We start from the raw sequence: 27,950 nt of genomic DNA, 5'->3' as shown, positions 1-27,950 counted from the left end.
AAAATACCCGTATGTTGTTCAGGCTAACTGTGGTATTAGAGTGAATAGTTCGGTTTTGGTACATTTTACCATCTTAGTAACCCGTCCATGGCATGACACTTCCGTTGACCCACAATCCTCCATTCACCATGTCAGCCGGCTGCAGACCACCATCATATAACTATAGTGACGCATATCGGCTGCAGACCACCAGCATATCACTATAGTGACGCATATTGGCTGTAGACCACCAGCTTATAACTATAGTGACGCATAACGGCTGCAGACCACCAGCATATCACTATAGTGACGCATATCGGCTGCAGACCACCAGCATATCACTATAGTGACGCATATCGGCTGTAGACCACGAGCATATCACTATAGTGACGCATATCGGCTGTAGACCACCAGCTTATAACTATAGTGACGTATATCGGCTGCAGACCACCAGCATATCACTATAGTGACGCATATCGGCTGTAGACCACCAACTTATAACTATAGTGACGTATATCGGCTGCAGACCACCAGCATATCACTATAGTGACGCATATCGGTTTTAGACCACCAGCATATCACTATAGTGACGCATATCGGCTGTAGACCACCAGCATATCACTATAGTGACGCATATCGGCTGCAGACCACCAGCATATCACTATAGTGACGCATATCGGCTGCAGACCACCAGCATATCACTATGGTGATGCTTTGTAGTACAATGGGGTGGTGGGGGTAGGGTGGTGGTGCTGTGGCGTGGGATGTGCGTATAACTCAACGTTGAGGTTGGATCACTGGGTATCACATACTTTATTATGTTTATTTGTTTAGCTTTATATTATATGCAATCACATAAAATTGCATACAAATATTTATCGGCAAATCACAAAATACCCGTATGTTGTTCAGGCTAACTGTGGTATTAGAGTGAATAGTTCGCTTTTGGTACATTTTACTATCTTAGTAACCCGTCCATGGCATGACACTTCCGTTGACCCACAATCCTCCTTTCACCATGTCAGCCGGCTGCAGACCACCATCATATAACTATAGTGACGCATATCGGCTGCAGACCACCAGCATATCACTATAGTGACGCATATTGGCTGTAGACCACCAGCTTATAACTATAGTGACGCATAACGGCTGCAGACCACCAGCATATCACTATAGTGACGCATATCGGCTGCAGACCACCAGCATATCACTATAGTGACTCATATCGGCTACAGACCACCAGCATATCACTATAGTGACGTATATCGGCTGCAGACCACCAGCATATCACTATAGTGACGTATATCGGCTGCAGACCACCAGCATATCACTATAGTGACGTATATCGGCTGCAGACCACCAGCATATCACTATAGTGACGCATATCGGCTGCAGACCACCAGCATATCACTATAGTGACGCATATCGGCTGCAGACCACCAGCATATCACTATAGTGACGCATATCGGCTGTAGACCACCAGCATATCACTATAGTGACGCATATCGGCTGTAGACCACCAGCTTATAACTATAGTGACGTATATCGGCTGCAGACCACCAGCATATCACTATAGTGACGCATATCGGCTGTAGACCACCAGCTTATAACTATAGTGACGTATATCGGCTGCAGACAGCCAGCATATCACTATAGTAACGCATATCGGCTGCAGACCACCAGCATATCACTATAGTGACGCATATCGGCTGCAGACCACCAGCATATCACTATAGTGACGCATGTCGGCTGTAGACCAGCAGCATATCACTATAGTGACGCATATCGGCTGTAGACCACCAGCTTATAACTATAGTGACGTATATCGGCTGCAGACCACCAGCATATCACTATAGTGACGCATATCGGCTGTAGACCACCAGCTTATAACTATAGTGACGTATATCGGCTGCAGACCACCAGCATATCACTATAGTGACGCATATCGGCTGCAAACCACCAGCATATCACTATAGTGACGCATATCGGCTGCAGACCACCAGCATATCGGTATAGTGACGCATATCGGCTGTAGACCACCAGCATATCACTATAGTGACGCATATCGGCTGTAGACCACCAGCTTATAACTATAGTGACGTATATCGGCTGCAGACCACCAGCATATCACTATAGTGACGCATATCGGCTGTAGACCACCAGCTTATAACTGTAGTGACGTATATCTGCTGCAGACCTCCAGCATATCACTATAGTGACGCATATCGGCTGTAGACCACCAGCATATCACTATAGTGACGCATATCGGGTGTAGACCACCAGCTTATAACTATAGTGACGTATATCGGCTGCAGACCACCAGCATATCACTATAGTGACGCATAACGGCTGCCGACCACCTGCATATCACTATAGTGACGTATATCGGCTGTAGACCACCAGCATATCACTATAGTGACGCATATCGGCTGTAGACCACCAGCATATCACTATAGTGACGCATATCGGCTGTAGACCACCAGCTTATAACTATAGTGACGTATATCGGCTGCAGACCACCAGCATATCACTATAGTGACGCATATCGGCTGCAGACCACCTGCATATAACTATAGTGACGTATATCGGCTGTAGACCACCAGCATATCACTATAGTGACGTATATCGGCTGTAGACCACCAGCATATCACTATAGTGACGCATATCGGCTGCAGACCACCAGCATATCACTATAGTGACGCATATCGGCTGCAGACCACCAGCATATAACTATAGTGACGTATATCGGCTGTAGACCACCAGCATAACACTATAGTGACGTATATCGGCTGTAGACCACCAGCATATCACTATAGTGACGCATATCGGCTGCAGACCACCAGCATATCACTATAATGACGCATATCGGCTGCAGACCACCAGCATATCACTATAGTGACGCATATCGGCTGCAGACCACCAGCATATCACTTTAGTGACGCATATCGGCTGCAGGCCACCAGCATATCACTATAGTGACGCATATCGGCTGTAGACCACCAGCATATCACTATAGTGACGCATATCGGCTGTAGACCACCAGCATATCACTATAGTGACGCATATCGGCTGAAGACCACCAGCATATCACTATAGTGACGCATATCGGCTGCACACCACCAGCATATCACTATAGTGACGCATATCGGCTGCAGGCCACCAGCATTTCACTATAGTGACGCATATCGCCTGCAGACCACCAGCATATCACTATAGTGACGCATATCGGCTGTAGACCACCAGCATATCACTATAGTGACGCATATCGACTGCAGACCACCAGCATATCACTATAGTGACGCATATCGGCTGCAGACCACCAGCATATCACTATAGTGACGCATATCGGCTGCAGACCACCAGCATATCACTATAGTGATGCTTTGTAGTACAATGGGGTGGTGGGGGTAGGGTGGTGGTGCTAAGGCGTGGGATGTGCGTATAACTCAACGTTGAGGCTGGATCACTGGGTATCACATACTTTATTATGTTTATTTGTTTAGCTTTATATTATATGCAATCACATAAAATTGCATACAAATATTTATCTGCAAATCACAAAATACCCGTATGTTGTTCAGGCTAACTGTGGTATTAGAATGAATAGTTCGCTTTTGGTACATTTTACCATCTTAGTAACCCGTCCATGGCATGACACTTCCGTTGACCCACAATCCTCCTTTCACCAAGTCAGCCGGTAACCAAATAAAATATCATAAAAGAAACCCTGTTACCATATCTTCTACATACATGTCGTAACATGTTCTATGGAAAATACACGAAATAAATAGCGTGTCTTCTTTTTGCCACCCATTCTAGGAACAATATATCACTGACGAACTTTTCCAGTTTTTAAAACGAACAGCGATGTCCTGTGTTATTTACTATCTCTATTGTATATAGACATATTTCGTTCGAGTAAATAGCATTATAATCAAAGTCGCAGACCTTAGGGGTAAAATACTCGGGGTAAAGCTGACCGACATCTTAAATTTAAACACCTGTTGAGACAGTATCCAGTAGTCATTAGATACATTATATAGTATATATCTTATGACATTTGTATTCAATAATTTAAATTCATACTGAAAAACAGAATTACTATAAATATAGACGACATTTGCCATGGCAACACATGTTATTCAATGCAGGAAACAATATTATTGAATTCTGTTATTGGATTTTTTGTAATAATAAAAAAATAATAATAAAATCTATACCAGTTATTGACATTACGGCAGTTTGTTAAATGTGACTAAAAAGGATTTCCGGAATTCGATTATTTACTTTTTACAGACGATTTCAGAAATGTTTGTGCTACGTTGTTGTGATATTCAGTTGGTGGCGCTATTGAAAGGTTTTTTTGGTATGAGGAGTACATATCACCGGGATTAATAGATTTTTAACATTACATGGGGTTTAGATGAGCTGCTTCATTAATAATAACATAGGTGTTAAAAATTTACTTGGGACAACAATTACAACGAGTATGTGAAACATGTGTCGGACAAATCTTGGCTAAAAATAAACTTTAGGTAATGCCACATACTATAAGGCAAAATTACACGTGAGTGTACTAGTATTTCAAATACAATTTCGATGTCAATTTTGATCAAAGTACACACAAATAACAAGGTAATAATTTATTACACGAACTGTAATAATTCCAAGATTCACCATGGAATATTGAATTCGGAAATCTAACATCTGGGTCTCAGTAGTTTGAATAATTTCATTGCATTTATTTCCAATCATGTTAAATCATTTCCTTTTAGTCCGATATTCACCGCTTTTTTGTTAAAATATGTATGCTAGTCACACAAAGAATTGACTTGATTGGTATTATATAGTGACGAACAAAGTATTCAAATTATTATTGTATTATGCTGTAATTCTGTAACAGATATTTTCAAATCAAGTTGTTTATGCGCTAAAATGTAACAGCATATTCAAATTTTAAAATGATCGGATAACAAATTATTCAGATATGATAGTTACGAAAAACAAGTTTACAAGACACTTTTTCACTAATTTCACAAAACACACACAATGCAAAATACATCTAACTAACGGATTAACAACATCTGTTCAGTTATTGTAACAAAAAACATCTCGAAGAAGACGATACACATTATGTATTCATGTAATGCATGGATAATAGAAACTTAATTAGGGTTGAGCTGGCGTAGTTTTGTTTACGTGGAATACAAGTCTTATTGTATAGATTCTTCCTCAGAGACGGCGGCACAAAATTTCCTGCATTTTGAGGGGCAAATTTTGCTGACAGAAACAGTTTCAGCTTGATTTTAGAGGGGCGACGCCCCCTCTGCCCCTCCCCCGTGCCGCCGCTACCGCTACTGTTCCTGGTGTACCAGCATGATCAAAGAAAGCTGGAATTACTGTTGAACATGGTAGATATAAAATTATGAAAATTTATTGACGCGGGGAACAATTTTAGGTGAGAATAATTTGTGTCAGTATATAACAACAGCTCCAAGTCTAGAAAATGTTCAAAATGCCGGCACTAGAAAAAACGCCCTCTTGTGACGAACAGTGAAACCCGGAAGCAACAGCCAAATAAAATGGACACCGACGCGGCGTGGAAGAGAAAACGTGAAACGTATGTGTTATATACTGTGGGTTTACTGGTAAGTTGTGTAACTTATAGATTGATCATTGCATTTCAAGATGTCCCTCGATAGGTTTCAGTACGTTGATTCATGGCTCCAAGTTTCATCGTTCACATATTGAGTCGCGCCCGAAAATATAACGTGATGAAAGAACTTTAAGTTCAAGTATACATCATTCCAATGACATGTGAAGTGCAATGGACTTAACCGATACTAACAGCATCCTTGTCAAGGACAGATTTAAAATACGAATTTAATTTGTCGACAATCTCAGTGTATTAGTTCACAAATGTGTTCAACTATATTCAACTCTTTAAATAGGGATATTAAGCGATGAGGGCGCCTATTCTGGACCCATGTAAATAAGCACTATCGATTATTACCGATTTTTCGATGATCGTCAATGAGTTTAAAACAATTTCAAGGAGTTTCACATACTCGACTCGAACACTTCACTATACTCACACCAGTGGTTTAGTTCGCCGATAATCTGGGCGTGTGAGTACAGTTCAATTATATATCTGAAATTGCTGTTTTGCTGTATACTAACAATCAAGTGGACCCAACGAAGTCAACTGAAAATGCCACAGCAAGCAAATAATACTGTGTTTATTAATTCTAGGTCTGCCTGATAAAAGCATAAATGATTGCCAACACACAGACACTAAATATTGTCAATAAATTTATCCCGCTATATATCACAGTACATTCATTGGCAATAAATATTTATGAACAATATGATGCAGATCAAAAATTTGAATATTTTTAGTATTAAAATCAGGCCATGTGCATGGTAAGTACTGTATTCATACTAGAATATGCAACTCAACACCATGTATTAATCCCCTTTTACAAATAAACGGACCACCAAAATACTACTTGCATATCTTCGTATAGGGATTGTTTTAATCAACTTATAACTGACATTTAATGCTGTTACAGGGCATTGAATACACATTTTTGGTGCAAATTATATTATGACACACTAAACAATTGGTATTCCCATTTTTCTCCTTTTGTAACAGATGTATCTAAAAATGAAAAAAAAATTGTGGGTTAATATTGTATGTACATTTATTTATAAATCTATTTTAATCCAAACTAGTACACTGCATTAAAATTAAGCATGATTTCAATTTTAATAAAATCAATTCAAGTGCCAATAGAGAGAACGTAATTTATCATTTGAAAATAAAGGCGGTGTTGACACATGTATGAATTTTAATATTTTTACTTTTTTAATTGCGTATAAGATAATATTTTTTCATTGTTCTCCCATAATGCCTTATTTAGTAGATATTCAGATTACATTTTCATCTCTTTAATTATTGAGCATTACTTTGTTTAATGAAAGTAGTGATGTATATAAGGATAAGATTCTTAGGAGCATGGTTTATCAAGAAATAACTATGTTGTCATATTTGTTTGACGATATAATGTGAAATGCAAATATGCATGCATATATTCAAATCAGACTCACTCTAGCATCTACTGCTATGTCTACTGCCAAAAAAAAAAAAGTAAAACGCAATAAAATAAATCCTTCTCACAATTTTTTTTTGGTTTCTGTCAAAATATTTTTGAAATGAATGAAAACATTTTCAAGAGTTTTGTTATGAGGCAGTTGCCATCTAAATAGCTGTCTACTAGGATTATTCAGTCATCAACTCTGTATTTTGAGATTTATGATCTGAAAAAAAAAAGCGTATCATTTTGGATTCACCATTTTTTAATCTAGCCACATACTGCCAATTTTTTTTAAAGAACTTTAGACTTTTTTTTAAATTTTCAAAAATTAAATGACTATTTAAATATGTTGGAAAATACTTAAAGTTTTGACATGGTATTATCCTGACAAATTGACCGAAGATTTACTTGCTCATATGTACATTGATTGATTTTGTTTGAATTTTGTTTGTAGGACTTTCTTGGAGTAGCCATGATAATTCCACTCCTTCCAGGTCACACAAAAAGCATGGGTGCTTCTTCTACAATGATTGGACTTGTTGGTTTGTTTACACTTTCTTTTTTTATTTATTTATTTTTATTTTCAGGATGGTCTTTATTGCAATGAAAGGCCTGTGGCCCAAAATACATAAACTATAAATAAAATATAAAGTAACAAAAACAGTAATGTCACACACTGTGTTCATAAATTTTATAAAGTAATTTAAGGGAATGGATAAGAAAGGCTGCAAGAGACTTCAATTCATTTCTGTCTTCGAACAATACTTTCTTTCCTCATATACATTGATATTCTGTAGATAATTTTTGCTACTGTAAAGTATTTAATTTACTCTTTAATTTATTCTTGTTTTTGTTGTAACAGTGAATCAGTGAAAATACCTTTTTCTGTATATTTTACAATTCAACTCATTCATTCAAACTCTATTCAAGGAATCAAAACTTTTTTTTTCAGTGAAATGCTAGCTAAAATAAAGTATTTTACAGTACCAGAATAAAATGCTGCCCATTTGCACAACATTTCTTGGTAGCCACAGTGAGTCTCTGTTGCAACTTCCCAGGCAAAATGTTTATTATTTGGAAAATTTTATGATTTTCTCTGATTTGCAAAACTTTTTTCTCTCACAAAATGAAGAAAATTTATACATTATATCATGAAGCCATGAATAATTTTTATATAAAATCTATATCCACTGCTCTTGGTCATGTGACCAGTCTAGTCAGTTATTTTAGTAAATCCACACATGTCATTTTGTTTTTATGCTAATTTTAAACCGACCACACTTGGTTCATATGCTAAGAGTAATTGCTACAGGTAACTGTGGCATATTTTGTAAACTGGCATTGTCTTAGTTATGTTACTGTTCCATATTTTATAAAACGCTAATGTATATCAGGCCTTATACCTTGGTTAGAAGTGAGCAGCTTTAGTCATCAATTATTGATAAAGTTGACCAAGTAAGGGGTTCACCCCCACAAAGTCACCAATCAGGTACAGTCTCTAATGACTGAGCTATAGGATTCCTTGCTAACAGAAATATCATGCCTATGTTAAATATTATGTATTGAATTGTTCATGAGAATATGACTAAACATATATATGTATTATTTAAAGAATATGAATATTAATTATTTTTATGACTTCATTGTTCTTGTTCATTTTTGGCCAGAATTATTCACATCTAAATTTTAACCACTGTTGTTCTCGCAAAATATATAGATATAATATGTCATGTTTCAAGACCCTCTTTCAAGACTCCCTTTTACCATGTAAAGACAAGATTGTGCATCATTAGTTTCTTTCTATCCATACAATTGTTATTAAATCCACAATGGGTGATGTGACGTAATAGGTATGTTTTATAATAATGCAGTAGCGATGTCCTGCGCTTAAGTGTACCCTTCATCATGACTGATACTGTAGGGATCCTCAGTCAAATGGAATCTTCCAAATGTCTAATTGTTGACTGCTTGAGAGGTCTGTCTTCAAGTATAAAAAATAAAATTGTATGCGACTGTACCGGTGATTTCAGACACAAACAATGTGTGGTCCCGAATTTCCTTTGTTTTATATTGTTAATAAAAATTTACCAAATTCCAAATTTCTTTACCATAGTAAGATATTTTTCAAGTTCACTATATCAACGTATGACTTTCTATTGCATCTAAGACATGCCAGTGAAATGATATATAATTATAATTGTGGCACAGCAACCTTGTATGCATCTGTGGCGCGTCATATCGACTTAGAGGGCGCTACTGCTTACATACAGTAGTTCATGTATCCTAGGCCAGCCATACTTGTGTTTTTTGGCAGATGGTGTTGTTGGCGATTACACTTTTTTATGTGATAGTGGCCATTTCTGAGTTGAAAACTGGTAAAAAATGAAGTTCATACTTTTTTGATTAATGTTATTAGTCCCCGTTCGGACGCAGTCCGAAAACGGGGACTTATGTTTTGCCCTGTGTGCGTCCGTCCGTCCGTCCGTCCGTGCGTCCGTCCGTCCGTGATCACCTGTATCTCGAACATGCATGGACCGATTAAGTTCAAACTTCACTCATACATTACACATTATATGGGACATATGCACATGCATTTTTTTCATGATCCGATTAACGATAGCCGAATAGCGGCCATTTTAAGGCCGAAAATGCATCAAAATTGCACATTTTCACAATTCCGGACCCGGATCTCGGTTATGCATGGACGGATTTTGTTCAAATTTGTTACATACATTAAACATAATAGGACCTTGATGCACGTCATTTTTTTTTTTGGATCGGGTTCGAAATGGCCGACTGGCGGCCATTTTGTTTTAAAGAATTCAGTTCTGGATCCGTATCTGAGACATGCTTGGATTGATCGAGTTCAAACTTCACACACACAAGGTACATCATGTCACAAATATGTATGTGCATTTGTTTCATGATCTCATTAACGATAGCCAAATGGCGGCCGCTTTAAGGCCGAAAATGCATTGAAATCGCACATTTTCGCCATTCCGGACCCAGATCTCAGTTATGCATGGACGGATTTCATTCAAATTTGGTACATACATTAAACATAATAGGACCTTGATGCACGTCATTTTTTTTTTTCGGATCAAGTTCGAAATAGCCGACTGGCAGCCATTTTGTTTTAAAGAATTCAGTTCTGGATCCGTATCCGAGACATGTCTGGATTGATCAAGTTCAAACTTCACACACAAGGTACATCATGTCACAAATATGTATGTGCATTTGTTTCATGATCTCATTAACGATAGCCAAATGGGGGCCGCTTTAAGGCCGAAAATGCATTGAAATCGCACATTTTCACCATTCCGGACCCGTATCTCAGTTATGCATGGATGGATTTTGTTCAAATGTGGTACATACATTAAACATAATAGGACCTTGATGCACGTCTTTTTTTTTTTCGGATCAAGTTCGAAATGGCCGACTGGTGGCCATTTTGTTAAAGAATTCAGTTCTGGATCCGTATCCAAGACATGTCTGGATTGATCAAGTTCAATCTTCACACACACATGGTACATCATGTCACAAATAGATATGTGCATTTGTTTCATGATCTGCTTAACAATAGCGGAATGATGGCCATTTTAAGGCCGAAAATGCATCAAAATCACGTATTTTCACAATTCCAGAACCGGATCTCAGTCATGCATGGATGGATTTTGTTCAGATTTAGCACAATGTGTTGTACATATGCAGGTGCATTTCGGTCATGATCTGTTTTGAATGTATATGTCACTCAAATATGAACGGAACGGGGACGTGTCATTGACAATGACTTGTATGAATGATGTTTTTTCAGGTTCTGTCTATGGTAGTATTCAGTTGTTTTCTGGACCAATCATAGTAAGTGAAAACATTTCTGAATTTACTCATTTCCACCCATCAAAGTATTTATTCAGCTGCTGCTGTACCCTCTTCTCATGGGGGTGAGGGTTGGTGGTGGTATTAGAAACTTAAATATAGCACTGGAAGGCTTAGGTGGTAGGTATATATTGATGCAAGATCAGGATGGTGGGTATACTTATTGATTCCAGATTGTTATCAAATCAGTGTGATGGATGCATTTGTATGTATAGAAGCCAGGACTTTATCAGATCATAGTGGAAGGTATATATTAGTGCAAGGATTTTATCAGATCAAAGTGATGGGTAGGCTGTTTTGGATCATCGTGGTGGTTATGTATTGATACAAGGCCTTTAGCAGATCAAGGTGGTGGGTATGTATAGAAGTCAGGTCTTTATCAGATCAGGGTGATGGGTATGTATAGAAGCTAGGTCTTTATTAGATCAGGATGATGGGTATGTATATAAGCCAGGTCTTTATCAGACCAGGGTGATGGGTATGTATAGAAGCCAGGTCTTTATTAGATCAGGGTGATGGGTACATGTATGTATAGAAGGCAGGTCTTTATCAGATCAGGGTGATGAGTATGTATAGAAGCCAGGTCTTTATTAGACCAGGGTGATGGGTACATGTATGTATAGAAGGCAGGTCTTTATCATATCAGGGTGATGAGTATGTATAGAAGCCAGGTCTTTATAAGATCAGGGTGATGGGTATGTATAGAAGCCAGGTCTTTATTAGGTCAGGGTGATGGGTATATATAGAAGCCAGGTCTTTATTAGATCAGAGTGATGGGTATGTATAGAAGCCAGGTCTTTATTAGATCAGGGTGATGGGTATGTATAGAAGTCAGGTCTTTATAAGATCAGGGTGATGGGTATGTATAGAAGTCAGGTCTTTATTAGATCAGGGTGATGGGTATGTATAGAAGCCAGGTCTTTATTAGATCAGGGTGATGGGTATGCCAGTTTTCAGATCAGACTAATGGGTACAATGTATGTATAGAAGGCAGGTCTTTATCAGATCAGGGTGATGAGTATGTATAGAAGCCAGGTCTTTATAAGATAAGGGTGATGGGTATGTATATAAGCCAGGTCTTTATTAGATCAGGGTGATGGGTATGTATAGAAGCCAGGTCTTTATTAGGTCAGGGTGATGGGTATGTATAGAAGCCAGGTCTTTATTAGATCAGGGTGATGGGTATGTATAGAAGCCAGGTCTTTATCAGACCAGGGTGATGGGTATGTATAGAAGCCAGGTCTTTATTAGGCCAGGGTGATGGGTACATGTATGTATAGAAGGCAGGTCTTTATCAGATCAGGGTGATGAGTATGTATAGAAGCCAGGTCTTTATTAGATCAGAGTGATGTGTATGTATAGAAGCCAGGTCTTTATTAGATCAGGGTGATGGGTATGTATAGAAGCCAGGTCTTTATAAGATCAGGGTGATGGGTATGTATATAAGCCAGGTCTTTATTAGATCAGGGTGATGGGTATGTATAGAAGCCAGGTCTTTATTAGGTCAGGGTGATGGGTATATATAAGCCAGGTCTTTATTAGATCAGGGTGATGGGTATGCCAGTTTTCAGATCAGACTAATGGGTACAATGTATGTATAGAAGGCAGGTCTTTATCAGATCAGGGTGATGAGTATGTATAGAAGCCAGGTCTTTATAAGATCAGGGTGATGGGTATGTATATAAGCCAGGTCTTTATTAGATCAGGGTGATGGGTATGTATAGAAGCCAGGTCTTTATTAGGTCAGGGTGATGGGTATATATAAGCCAGGTCTTTATTAGATCAGAGTGATGGGTATGTATAGAAGCCAGGTCTTTATTAGATCAGGGTGATGGGTATGTATAGAAGCCAGGTCTTCATTAGATCAGGGTGATGGGTATGTAGAGAAGCCAGGTCTTTATCAGACCAGGGTGATGGGTATGTATAGAAGCCAGGTCTTTATTAGACCAGGGTGATGGGTATGTATAGAAGCCAGGTCTTTATTAGACCAGGGTGATGGGTACATGTGTGTATAGAAGGCAGGTCTTTATCAGATCAGGGTGATGAATATGTATAGAAGCCAGGTCTTTATAAGATAAGGGTGATGGGTATGTATATAAGCCAGGTCTTTATTAGATCAGGGTGATGGGTATGTATAGAATGTATATAAGCCAGGTCTTTATTAGGTCAGGGTGATGGGTATATATAGAAGCCAGGTCTTTATTAGATCAGAGTGATGGGTATGTATAGAAGCCAGGTCTTTATTAGATCAGGGTGATGGGTATGTATAGAAGCCAGGTCTTTATAAGATCAGGGTGATGGGTATGTATAGAAGTCAGGTCTTTATTAGATCAGGGTGATGGGTATGCCAGTTTTCAGATCAGACTAATGGGTACAATGTATGTATAGAAGGCAGGTCTTTATCAGATCAGGGTGATGAGTATGTATAGAAGCCAGGTCTTTATAAGATCAGGGTGATGGGTATGTATATAAGCCAGGTCTTTATTAGATCAGGGTGATGGGTATGTATAGAAGCCAGGTCTTAATTAGATCAGGGTGATGGGTATGTATAGAAGCCAGGTCTTTATTATATCAGGGTGATGGGTATGTAGAGAAGCCAGGTCTTTATCAGACCAGGGTGATGGGTATGTATAGAAGCCAGGTCTTTATTAGACCAGGGTGATGGGTATGTATAGAAGCCAGGTCTTTATTAGACCAGGGTGATGGGTACATGTGTGTATAGAAGGCAGGTCTTTATCAGATCAGGGTGATGAATATGTATAGAAGCCAGGTCTTTATAAGATCAGGGTGATGGGTATGTATAGAAGCCAGGTCTTTATTAGATCAGGGTGATGGGTATGTATAGAATGTATATAAGCCAGGTCTTTATTAGGTCAGGGTGATGGGTATATATAGAGGCCAGGTCTTTATTAGATCAGAGTGATGGGTATGTATAGAAGCCAGGTCTTTATTAGATCAGGGTGATGGGTATGTATAGAAGCCAGGTCTTTATTAGACCAGGGTGATGGGTACATGTGTGTATAGAAGGCAGGTCTTTATCAGATCAGGGTGATGAATATGTATAGAAGCCAGGTCTTTATAAGATAAGGGTGATGGGTATGTATATAAGCCAGGTCTTTATTAGATCAGGGTGATGGGTATGTATAGAATGTATATAAGCCAGGTCTTTATTAGGTCAGGGTGATGGGTATATATAGAAGCCAGGTCTTTATTAGATCAGAGTGATGGGTATGTATAGAAGCCAGGTCTTTATTAGATCAGGGTGATGGGTATGTATAGAAGCCAGGTCTTTATAAGATCAGGGTGATGGGTATGTATAGAAGTCAGGTCTTTATTAGATCAGGGTGATGGGTATGCCAGTTTTCAGATCAGACTAATGGGTACAATGTATGTATAGAAGGCAGGTCTTTATCAGATCAGGGTGATGAGTATGTATAGAAGCCAGGTCTTTATAAGATCAGGGTGATGGGTATGTATATAAGCCAGGTCTTTATTAGATCAGGGTGATGGGTATGTATAGAAGCCAGGTCTTTATTAGGTCAGGGTGATGGGTATATATAAGCCAGGTCTTTATTAGATCAGAGTGATGGGTATGTATAGAAGCCAGGTCTTTATTAGATCAGGGTGATGGGTATGTATAGAAGCCAGGTCTTTATTATATCAGGGTGATGGGTATGTAGAGAAGCCAGGTCTTTATCAGACCAGGGTGATGGGTATGTATAGAAGCCAGGTCTTTATTAGACCAGGGTGATGGGTACATGTGTGTATAGAAGGCAGGTCTTTATCAGATCAGGGTGATGAATATGTATAGAAGCCAGGTCTTTATAAGATCAGGGTGATGGGTATGTATAGAAGCCAGGTCTTTATTAGATCAGGGTGATGGGTATGTATAGAATGTATATAAGCCAGGTCTTTATTAGGTCAGGGTGATGGGTATATATAGAGGCCAGGTCTTTATTAGATCAGAGTGATGGGTATGTATATAAGCCAGGTCTTTATTAGATCAGGGTGATGGGTATGTATAGAAGCCAGGTCTTTATTAGATCAGGGTGATGGGTATGTATAGAAGCCAGGTCTTTATTATATCAGGGTGATGGGTATGTAGAGAAGCCAGGTCTTTATCAGACCAGGGTGATGGGTATGTATAGAAGCCAGGTCTTTATTAGACCAGGGTGATGGGTATGTATAGAAGCCAGGTCTTTATTAGACCAGGGTGATGGGTACATGTGTGTATAGAAGGCAGGTCTTTATCAGATCAGGGTGATGAATATGTATAGAAGCCAGGTCTTTATAAGATCAGGGTGATGGGTATGTATAGAAGCCAGGTCTTTATTAGATCAGGGTGATGGGTATGTATAGAATGTATATAAGCCAGGTCTTTATTAGGTCTGGGTGATGGGTATATATAGAGGCCAGGTCTTTATTAGATCAGAGTGATGGGTATGTATAGAAGCCAGGTCTTTATTAGATCAGGGTGATGGGTATGTATAGAAGCCAGGTCTTTATTAGACCAGGGTGATGGGTACATGTGTGTATAGAAGGCAGGTCTTTATCAGATCAGGGTGATGAATATGTATAGAAGCCAGGTCTTTATAAGATAAGGGTGATGGGTATGTATATAAGCCAGGTCTTTATTAGATCAGGGTGATGGGTATGTATAGAATGTATATAAGCCAGGTCTTTATTAGGTCAGGGTGATGGGTATATATAGAAGCCAGGTCTTTATTAGATCAGAGTGATGGGTATGTATAGAAGCCAGGTCTTTATTAGATCAGGGTGATGGGTATGTATAGAAGCCAGGTCTTTATAAGATCAGGGTGATGGGTATGTATAGAAGTCAGGTCTTTATTAGATCAGGGTGATGGGTATGCCAGTTTTCAGATCAGACTAATGGGTACAATGTATGTATAGAAGGCAGGTCTTTATCAGATCAGGGTGATGAGTATGTATAGAAGCCAGGTCTTTATAAGATCAGGGTGATGGGTATGTATATAAGCCAGGTCTTTATTAGATCAAGGTGATGGGTATGTATAGAAGCCAGGTCTTTATTAGGTCAGGGTGATGGGTATATATAAGCCAGGTCTTTATTAGATCAGAGTGATGGGTATGTATAGAAGCCAGGTCTTTATTAGATCAGGGTGATGGGTATGTATAGAAGCCAGGTCTTTATTATATCAGGGTGATGGGTATGTAGAGAAGCCAGGTCTTTATCAGACCAGGGTGATGGGTATGTATAGAAGCCAGGTCTTTATTAGACCAGGGTGATGGGTACATGTGTGTATAGAAGGCAGGTCTTTATCAGATCAGGGTGATGAATATGTATAGAAGCCAGGTCTTTATAAGATCAGGGTGATGGGTATGTATAGAAGCCAGGTCTTTATTAGATCAGGGTGATGGGTATGTATAGAATGTATATAAGCCAGGTCTTTATTAGGTCAGGGTGATGGGTATATATATAGAGGCCAGGTCTTTATTAGATCAGAGTGATGGGTATGTATAGAAGCCAGGTCTTTATTAGATCAGGGTGATGGGTATGTATAGAAGCCAGGTCTTTATAAGATCAGGGTGATGGGTATGTATAGAAGTCAGGTCTTTATTAGATCAGGGTGATGGGTATGCCAGTTTTCAGATCAGACTAATGGGTACAATGTATGTATAGAAGGCAGGTCTTTATCAGATCAGGGTGATGAGTATGTATAGAAGCCAGGTCTTTATAAGATCAGGGTGATGGGTATGTATATAAGCCAGGTCTTTATTAGATCAGGGTGATGGGTATGTATAGAAGCCAGGTCTTTATTAGGTCAGGGTGATGGGTATATAGAAGCCAGGTCTTTATTAGATCAGAGTGATGGGTATGTATAGAAGCCAGGTCTTTATTAGATCAGGGTGATTGGTATGTATCGAAGCCAGGTCTTTATTAGATCAGGGTGATGGGCATGTATAGAAGCCAGGTCTTTATTAGATCAGGGTGATGGGTATGTATAGAAGTCAGGTCTTTATTAGATCAGGGTGATGGGTATGTATAGAAGTCAGGTCTTTTTTAGATCTGGGTGATGGGTATGTACTGATGCAAGGTCTTTATTAGCTCTGCTGTCAACTTTTTAGAGTGGAGCTTATCATATGAGTGATTGCCTGTCGCCGTCCGTTGTCCACATCAACAATTTACTTTTTCAACTTCTTCTTGAAAACAGCAAATATGATATTATACCTATAGGCACTACAGGTGGACCTCTCTCAGATGTGTTCATTTCATGATAATATCTTCAATTCTCTAAATTTGATGAATATTTTTGTAATTTTTGCTATAAAGTGATTGATACATACAATTATACTACAGGTTGAACTCTATCTAAGTTTTGTTCATTTTGTGATAATATCTTCAATTCTTTAATTGAAATGTGGTATGGACTATAAGTTATTATTTATATTACTGATTGTTGTGCATTATTTGTAGGGTAAATGGAGTGATGTAGTTGGAAGACGATGGTCATTGCTATGGTGTTTTGCATTCTCATCTGTAGGCTATGTAATGTTAGGCTTTTCATCTACAATTTTTATACTGATGTTGTCACGGATACCATCTGGTACGTTGACAATTTTTGAGAATTTTTTTACTAAAATATTCTCATGAAAAGTTGTATATTTGTGTAAGTAAATCAGTGAGTCATACAATAATGGTATATACTGCCTCTGGTGTTAGACAATGGAAATATTCTTGTTTGCTTTCCAACTTACCTTGTTATTTTATTTCAGTCACTGAATATTTCAAATTTTTATTGATCACTAAAATAGAAATACTTCTATAAAAATTTCTTAAGGTATAGATGTAGGTTCGTGGGCACTTGAGAGTGAATTTTCTTTTTTTTTGCTTTTTATTATCCAAACAGTCTTGGCTATAGATTGTTAAAATTTCACAGCATTGTGAATAGTGGAACATACTCAAAAGACGATTTTAAAATATAGAAAACTGGTACAAACATTCTCTCTTTTGAATGCTTAGCAAGATTTAGCAAGGCTGTACATAAATAATCAAAAAGAAACATGGTGAAAAAAAAGTAATGACGGGATCTCCATATTATGCACTATATTTAACTTTTTACAAAACGATAATAGGTTTAAATTTGGAACTGTTACAGTTATAAGTGCATTAATTTTTGAGAATGGTTGAGTGATAGCTAAAATATTTAAATGGCAGTAGTCGTCCCATCACACATGCCTGAGATATGGGTCTCGTATGCATAAAGATGGTGACTTTGACTCTTGTGCAGACCAACAAACACAAACTGAGATTTTACAAAGCATTAATTAGGTATTTTTTTGGTTATTTGAAGGTATCAAAGGAGTTGACTACAGTACTTAATGCACATCGTGCCCAGGTCGAAACCCATACACATAGTTTTCATTAGAAGGGCATTGAATTGTGGGAAAATCTGATTGTTTATCAACACAAATGTTGCACTTGTGCGGTGACCACCGCTTTTAATGCTGCATTGTCCACTAGACTGGATTGAATCATGTGTCATGTACAATTATATTAGTTGCTGCATTCTCAAGATAATTGGGTTCAAAATATATTTTAGCCAATATCTGAAAAATAAGAATAATTCCCTTAAATTTCTGATTTAATTGTAAACATATTATGAATTCTGTTCTGGTTGAATTTTCATTTGGATAAGTTTAAAATTTTTTCAGTGTCTTAGGGAGTTCTATTTTTTTCTGATTAAATTTTTAGCGTCTTAGGAGTCATAAATTTACTTTCTGAATCATCCACTCTCAGAATTTTTCTAATCAATAATCACAAAATTATATTTATTTATTTAGTTGGTTATTTTTTTGACTTAATAAACCCGAAACTAAGAATTAATTACACCATACTAAATATAGAATAAAATAACCAACAATACTGCAACACAGAAATATTAACTCAGACATGTTCTTTCAGGTATTTTTAAGCACACAATGTCACTGAGTAAAGCATACCTGACTGACATCACCCCGGCAGATGAACGTCCAGCAGTTTATGGCACTCTCAATTCTATATCTGGTATAGGATTCATCATCGGACCAGTGCTTGGTGGCCATATTGCCGAAACTGACAATGGTTTCATGAGAGTTTGTCTCTGCTCAGCCACCATGTTTTTTCTTGACTTAGGTAAGGATATATCATACTGGATCATTAGTGTCATGTAAAAAAGGATTGTACATGTATGTATACTGTAAGAAATGACTATTTTCACAAAAATAGGGTGCAATAAATATTTTTGTTGACATGTTGGGAGAAATCTGTATTTATATGGGCTTTTTATTTCAGAAATGAAAATATAATAATTACCAACGCAGAATTGTGTGGGTTCTATAAATCATGTAATGTACACTGATATAATTCTGGACAACTGTGATTGGTCACTGGTACAAAAAAATACCATTTCTTGACAAATGAAATTAATGGAAATTCGTCTATTGCCAAAATAGACCTTAAACTCAAACAAGGTTCTTGTTGAGAAACTTGTTTCTGCATCATCTCAAACAGTGTTTCAGTCTTTCCAGTCATTGCATCTACTGTTCTCCTAACCTATGTAACCATGGTATTTACATCAGTAGGCATTATGACAGGAAAGAATGAAACATGTTTTGATGTAGAAAAACAAGTCACACTCTGAATAAGATCTTGGTGACCAATAGTGTATGTGCTCTGTAAAAGCAATTTGTCAATCAGTAATGTCATTCCATAGAGAAATAGAACAAGTATACTGTAATATATTTATGTGTATGTTAAAAACTTGATGTTGCAGCTATATTTTCATCAATATTTTTAAGAAAATTGAAAGAAATTCAGTTGATATTAAAGTATGATTATTATGAAAATTAAAAAACTAATAAAAAACTGTGTGCATTCTTAGATTTTTGAAAAAAAATTGAACAACATCGCCCACCAAAATCATGATTAATTAAGAATTATCAATTGTATACCAATTTTATTATAGCAATCTTATTCAATAGTTGAACAAGGCAAGTGGAAGAAAAAAAAATAAGGAGACACAGATTTGAATATTTTAAAATAATGTCTACTACAAAAACCGTGGCAGTAGCTGATTTCCAAACATCATTTTGACCAATAGTATGGCAGCAGCTAATTTTAAAACACAATTCTGACCAATCGCGTGACAGCAGTTGATTTCCAAATATCATTTTGACCAATAGTGTGGCAACAGCTAATTTTAAAACACAATTCTGACCAATCGCGTGACAGCAGCTGATTTCCAAATATCATTCTGACCAATAGTGTGGTAGCAGCTGATTTCGAAACATCATTCTCACCAATAGTGTGGTAGCAGCTAATTTTCAAACATCATTTTGACCAATAGTGTGGCAGCAGCTGATTCCGAAACATCATTCTCACCAATAGTGTGGTAGCATCTGATTTCAGAACACTATTGTGACCAATACCGTGGTAGTAGCTGATTTCCAAACATCTTTCTGACATAGCAACAGCCGATTTCCAAATACCACTCTGACCAATATTTGAAGTGGAAAACATCATGTACAGCAGTGCATATTATCGGACTAGCAACTATATTCTAAATGAGAAATAGTTTGATTGTGGAACGGTGCATAGATTTGCATATATCTTTGATTACCTATCTCATTGCCTATCTAAACCAAGTTGACACTTTATTATTGTTGATTTCTCCTTTTTCTTTCAGTTATAACTTGGTATTTTATCCAACCCATACCTGAGGACAAAATAAAAAGATCAACATCAGAAAAAAAATTTGCATTAGAAGACCTTAATTTAAATCCCATTACATTCTTCAGGACATTCAGCCATATACTAACAGGCCAAATTGATTTGTTTATTATCCGCTTTCTCTTGGGGTTTGCAGCCCTTCTTTATCGCAGTAACTTCACTCTGATGTTGGAGAATGAATATGGGACTAGTCCTAAAACCAATGGTTATATTATATCAATGGGAAGTGCAGTAGCAGTACTGAGTGGAATGTTTGTTGGACACATAATCAGATTATATAATAATGAAGCAAAGCTTCTTATACATGCTGGAGTCATGCAGGTCTTAGCAATTATCTTCCTAACATTTTCTCCAAATATATGGTTCATAATGATCCTTCTAGCCCCGCTTTCATTATCAAATTCAATTGCTAGAGTTTGTTGCACAGACCTGAGTGTCAGACGTGGTCGAGTTACTGAAGTTGGTGCCGTGATTGGTCTTAGTCAAACCGTGATGTCAGTGGCAAGGATGCTTACACCATTCTTGGGTGGTGTCCTACAAGAATTTTCCTACCAGGCACCCGGTGTTGTAGCTGCAGCTTTTGCAATGGCAGGGACTACAGTGATGGTTATTTATCCACAGGATCAAATAAAATATAAAAAGCACTAAGTATAATACAACTGAGAAATTTTCCTAAGTGACCACATTATTTTGAAACATACTTGAGTTGGGAAGGTCTGGAGGGTGGGGGTGTCTATCAATGTTATTATATCATACAATTGCAACAATTTCCATTAGATGGAATTATGAATATTTATAAATAGTATGTACTCCTGATTGATATACATCATGTGACTTCATGCAAATTAAATACAATATGACTTGTTTGTCATACTTGGCTGCTGACAATAAATAAATAATATCTGTGATTTTGAGAAACACAAAAATAATTTCGTGATTATTCAAGATCCCAACAGTTGATATATTTTCTGATAAACAAATAAATACAATAAACTTATTATTATGATAAAATGAATATGCAATCTTTATTTGAAGCACATCTGCAGTATAAATGCTTATTTATTTACAAGGTTAATAGTAAGTTATATATAATTGGTAATAACATATTCAGTTACTGAATAGGAATATTGTACCACTGTTATAACATTGAACAATTTTGAGGTTATGTTTACCATGCATGAGATTTAGTCAAGTGGAAGGCAAAGCTATATGTAGTCACCAGCAAATGCACTAACTACTACAATATGGATGTACAAATAGTATGGATGGATTAGAGATAGAATGGGATGTTAGGATGGTAGGAAATGAGGAACAATGATGATTTTGTACTGTCGCACGCACCTGAAAGAAAATATGACGTCATATATTAATTGCAAATTAAAAGTCCAATCACAATTCATTTGTCAAAATTACAATCCATATGGTAAATTGGCAAGTATCTTGACGTTGTTTTTGTGAAACACAATCTGCTGTAGTAATTCTTACTAGTTAGTGTGAATGCCATGTAATGTTCCCCTGTAACCCATGTAGAAGCAATGATACACATCAACCATTGTTCTGTCTGCTTTGTTATTCATGTTTGCTCTGCAACTTTATAATGTGCAAATTTATAATGTGATTTCTAGGTTACCTTTGGCAAAATGACTTTTATCTGCTGCTCCACCAACATACATAGTAAAATAAAATTTTGGTTTGTCTGTATATCTGTTCACAAATGTCACAGAATCAGACCTTTTTTGTCCCCGTTCGGACACAGTCCGAAAATGGGGACTTATGTTTTGACCTCTGTGTGTCTGTGCATGCGTGTGTGCATCCGGACCTGTACCTTAGAAATGCTTGGACCAATCACAATCAAACTTCACACATACTTCATACATGATATTATGCATGTGCACGTCAATCTGATTCAAGATGGCCGAATGGTGGTCATTTTTGTGCTAAAAATCATCAAAATCGATCATTTTTCGGCTGTTTACAGATGGATTTTAATCAAAATTGATATATACATTAGACATTATAGGACCTTGATGCACATCATTTTGTTTTTTAGATAAGATCTAAAATGGCCGACTGGCGGCAAATTTGTTCTAATGATTGTGGTTCTAGTGCCATATCTCTGACTTGCATTGACTGATTATGTTCAAATTTTGAATATTCATTATAGATCATGTCATAGATACACAGATATATTGGTTTGACGATTCTATTAAAAAAAGCCAAATGGTGGCCATTTTTGTGCTGAAAAATCACCAAAATCAAGCATTTTCCGGCTGTTTACAGATGGATTTTGTTCAAACTTGGTATATACATTAGACATTATGGGACCTTGATGCAAATAATTTTGTTTTTCAGATTAGATTCAAAATGGCAGACTGGCGGCCATTTTGTTTTAATGAATGTGGTTCTTGTGCCATATGTCTGACTTGCTTTCACTGATTATGTTCAAATTTTAAATATTCATTATACATCATGTCATAGATGGATAGATATATTGGTTTGACGATCCTATTCAAAATGGCCGAATGGTGGCCATTTTTGTGCTAACAAATCATCAAATATCAAGAATTTCTGGCATTTATGGATGGATTTCGTTCAAACTTGGTACATACATTAGACATTACGGGTTCCTGATGCACATCATACTATTTTTCAGATCAGATTCAAAATGGCTGTCGGGCGGCTATTTTGTTTTAATGAATAGGTTTCCAGACCCATATGTCTGACTTGTTTTGACTGATTATGTTCAAATTTTTAATATTCATTATACATCATGTCATAGATATACGGATATTTTGATTTGACGATCCTTTTCAAAGTGGCCAAATGTTGGCTATTTTTGTGCTACAAAAATCGTCAAATATCAAACATTTCTCGCATTTATATATGGATTTTGTTAAAACTTATAACATACATTAGACATTACAGGTTCCTGATGCACGTCATTTTATTTTTCAGATTGGATTCAAAATGGCTGACTGGTGGCCATTTTGTTTTAATGATTGGGCTACTAGAGCCATATCTCTTAAATGCTTTGACTGATTATATTCAAATTTTATATATTCATTATACATCATGTTATATATATATATACACGTATTCAAAATGGCTGATTTTGAATGCTGTTTCAGAGCAATATCTATCAGAGCAATATCTAAGTATTTGTATTAAATGTCAATCATTTTAATGTTAAAAAATCATATTCCTGACATGGTTATATTCCAGCTATATTATTATAAACATAACTATATATTTTAAATTTGATAACTAACAGGGACTGTGCCATGCATGGCTTGTTATATCTGAGAAAGACCATTAATAAATAAACATACTGGTCAAATCGTGCATACTCCAAAATTTATAAAAATATGTTTGAAAAATGCTTGATGATGCCCTGAAATTATGATTATTCATCATTTTAAATTCAGTCAAAAACTAAATACAGACAAAATTGACATATACATATGAATTTTATGATCTGTCCTAGTTAGTACCTAAATAGAAACCACTAATGCATGTATGAGATATAACTCCAGAGGTGTAATACCATGGAACAAAATGGCCACTGGTTGGCCATTTTGAATCATAAGAAAAAAGTCTTATCCGATTAAAAAAGAAAAAAAAAACGCCTGAAGCTTGAAATTCTGAAACCACACCATGTTCTAATGTTGTTCTTACAGTTGTGTATGATCAGTAATTGACAACTGTATATTTTATGAACTAGGTATGTATAGCTGTGTTCCACTGTTGGTCCAGAACGAGTAATCAAACAGAAACACGGGTTGAAAACAACTGTTTGCAGAGGTTGAGAACACCACACATGCCACAGTCAACACTACATTGAAGATCCACAGTCGCTATCAGACACACCAATCAGCTGCTATGGCCAACAACTTTCTTTCAGTCAATCTCTTACAGTCACAGGCGTCAGTTACCCGTCACCTAATATACTGTCATACCATACACAGCCCTGGGTCAACTTGCACAAACCTTTGACACTCGACTTTACTCAACTTTCTTTTCAATTTGTGTGGCAAAACCCCCTAAAATCACACGCTGGTTTTCTCAGGTTGTCTCCCTTGCAAGTACTAACCACAACCAAGCGATCTTTACTTGTGTGATTGGTCGATCACCTGACCACTCATCTATGAGAGTCATTTGAAATTTGTTGTAATTGGCGACCATTTAATGTTTGGAAATGTTTCAAAATTCTACATCCTTCGAGGGCCACTACAATATTCAAACAACCTTTTACGTAATATTCATTCACTTTCGCGAACTTTTAACTGCAGGTCTCAATACCGTAACAACATAGGTTATATTTCCATGTAAATCTGACAACTTTGCACTATATTTTCACAACTTTGTAAGCACATTGTTAATCACTTTGCGCTTGGGTAGTAATACAATGTGCTAACTTAAATAGATTTTTAGACTTCTACACATTTTTAGGGTGTGTTTGTACATTTTACATGTCTGCTAACATGTGAGGCTTCAAATGAATTGTATTCAGTTTTCATACTTTATAACAGCAGGGTGCGATATAACAACAAATTAGGCCAAATAAACAAGCAAATCTACCAACTTTGCAATCGCATTGGACAACTTTGCACGCTGTTTTAAGAGCTTAGACCAAAGAGGTGCAGACTACAAAAATCCCCCCAAAAAAGTCAACGCTGGTTTTCTCAGGTTATCTCCCATGCAGGTACTAACCACGATGGATTAAATTTCACTTTTGTGATCGGTCGATCTCCTGACCACTCATCTATCAGAGTAATTTGAAATTCGTCGTCATTGGCGGCCATTTAGAGTATGGAAATGTTTCAAAATCCAACATCTTTCGGGGGCTACGTCGATATTCAAACGGCCTTTCATGATATATTTATTCACTTTTGCAATGTTTTAACTACTGGTCTCGATAATGTTACAACATAGGTTACATTTCCATGTGAATCTAACAACTTTGCACTAGCTTTTCACAACTTTGTAAGCACTTTGTTTAACCTTTTCGCTTGGGTAGTGGTACAATCTGCGAACATAAATGACTTTTTTTAGACTTTTACACATTTTCTTCTCAATTTAACTGGGGGATTCTATATAAAATGACTTAGGGGAAATATACGCGCATATATATCAACTTTTCAATCGCTTTTCACATTTTAGGCTTTTTTTTTTACATTTTACGGCTGGCTCATATGACAGACAGCTAACACCAAGGCTTCAAATGGATTATATTTATTTTTCATGTTTTGTAACGGCAAGGTTCGATATAACAACAACTTAGGTCAAATAAACACGCACATCTACCAACTTTACAATCGCTTTGCACAACTTTGCACACTGTTTTATCAGCTTGAGAACAATTAGGTGCAGATTGCAAAAAATATTTTTTTTTTCATTGAAAATACTAACATATTTTAAAACTTTCTATGATCTTGAACATTTCTGAAATTTCCACAAATTTCTACAATTAATGTTTGACATTAGGGTAGGGAATAATGCGCACAAATTGTGTAATTGTCTTTTCAATGTGAAAGGCAAAACCTAAAAAAATCTACCATTGGTTTTCTCAGATGGTCTCCCATGCAAGAACTAACGAAGACCGATTGTTATTTACTTTTGCGAAAGGTCGATCACCTGACCACTCGACTATGAGAATCATTTGAAATTTATTGAATTTAGAGACCATTTATTGTTTGGAAATGTTTCAAAATTCTACGTCCTTCCGGGGTCAATCTTGGGCTTTCGATGAAAATGTGAGCCAGGACATCGGTTTCATGGCAAAAGAGACATGTATCGGTGTTATGTATTTTGAACTTAAGCAAAAAGCCACCCGTGGGGTATCCTCCATTCAGTAGGCGCCATTGTAGGTCACCGTCTTTCTTAGTGATCGGAGCTAGATAGCAGTCCTTGAAATTGGGGATGTCTTCATCGTTGAATTATAAGATTTCCCTCTATACAGTATCATAGCGGCTTGCATATTTCCTGAATTTTTGTTTTGCTATGATAAATTTGTATATTCTCCTTTCTCGAATTTGGATAGGGGACAGTTTAGAAGAATATCTTCATCTTCATCGATATAGCTCAAGTGAGTACTTTAGATCAAGTGGTGTGATATCACTCTCAATGTCGTGTCTATTTAAAATAATTTTCCATTTTGCCGGTATGGCTCTATGTACAACGTTTAGGGCGGTTGCCAGCAGTCTTTTTGAATAAATCGGCACGGATCCATGTAATGCTGCAACATTCAGCCAATTACCATTTTCCAAAAAATCTCCAATTTTCGTCAATCTTGACTCACTGAAGTGCAGAAGATTTAGTGGTTTGTATTGCAATGGGTGCAAAATCAGATTGTTGAAAAACAACGTTTCTTCACATACTTCTTGATAAGTATGTGGTTCATCTTTCCTTAAAGATGTACATGAGTACATGTTTTCAATATATCGCTATAGAAGTCTGAGACACAAGTAAAAGAGTTGGGTGGAGCAATAACAAAAAGTTGTTTGTCAGGCCCGTAGCCAGCACTTTTGAATAGGGGGTTCGAAATAAATGATATATTTGATGTGAAACGTGTTAATTTTATGATATTCAAAAAGTGTGTTTGAGCTCTGTTACATACATTTTTATATTCTCGGTTTTAAATTCAATTGGTTTACTTTGTGTTACGTTGGTAAGTTATTCCACATAACATTATTTTTGAACTATTTTACCATTTTAGAGAAGGGGTCCTAGGCCATTCCCCACCCACAGACAAAAACACCCACACCCTTGATTCATTACGGCAAAATGTTGTACACAAAAAAGACAAGAATGTACGTATCTTAGCATTATTGTCCAAGCATTTCAAGGTAGAATGCTACTCACGAGCTTTTTTGCTCTTCACAGATGTTAGCGCACATAAAAGTGACACAATTTCATGTCGAAATCTGTCTACAATTATTCATTTTAGTATTAGTCAATTATGTAATTTTATTTCTGTACAGGGCCTCACCACATCGTACAAAATGTAATGGGTAGAAAAGTGCATATCACGTTTTAAAAACAATACAACATCCATGTAAACATATGGTACTAAGTTAAGCTGGATTTATATTTATCTCGTCGCTTGAAAACTTTTAAAATATACAGAGCTAGTCGATATATGGTGTGGCAGTTTGTGTAGCGACGAAGTAAGCCCAGACTGTCAGTATAGCATAATTGCATACAAATTATTGACAAAAATTATGAACATATAAAACCAAAGTGAATTTCAT

General features: G+C 36.9%; 1 protein-coding gene across 1 annotated transcript; it reads left to right on the top strand.

Moving 5' to 3' along the window:
* The first annotated feature begins 5,547 nt into the window (after positions 1 to 5,547).
* LOC102800734 (solute carrier family 67 member A2-like) lies at positions 5,548 to 21,715 on the top strand. The gene is made up of 6 exons (XM_085505514.1): positions 5,548 to 5,627; positions 7,531 to 7,618; positions 10,891 to 10,934; positions 17,407 to 17,536; positions 18,895 to 19,104; positions 20,657 to 21,715. The coding sequence occupies exons 1-6, from the start codon at positions 5,562 to 5,564 to the stop codon at positions 21,346 to 21,348; spliced, it is 1,230 nt and encodes a 409-aa protein (XP_085361640.1). The 5' UTR covers positions 5,548 to 5,561; the 3' UTR covers positions 21,349 to 21,715.
* Positions 21,716 to 27,950: the final 6,235 nt, after the last annotated feature.

Source organism: Saccoglossus kowalevskii, chromosome 11, assembly GCF_978046115.1.
Source record: "Saccoglossus kowalevskii chromosome 11, keSacKowa6.1, whole genome shotgun sequence".
Lineage (NCBI taxonomy): Eukaryota > Metazoa > Hemichordata > Enteropneusta > Harrimaniidae > Saccoglossus > Saccoglossus kowalevskii.
This window is presented reverse-complemented; position numbering and strand designations above follow the sequence as displayed.

Excerpts from the sequence above, each read along its gene's own strand:
- LOC102800734 (XM_085505514.1), top strand. The coding sequence starts at position 5,562 with ATGGACACCGACGCGGCGTGGAAGAGAAAACGTGAAACGTATGTGTTA. Across the intron at positions 10,935-17,406 it reads TGTTTTCTGGACCAATCATA|GGTAAATGGAGTGATGTAGT; the intron begins GTAAGTGAAAAC and ends CATTATTTGTAG. Across the intron at positions 17,537-18,894 it reads GTTGTCACGGATACCATCTG|GTATTTTTAAGCACACAATG; the intron begins GTACGTTGACAA and ends ATGTTCTTTCAG.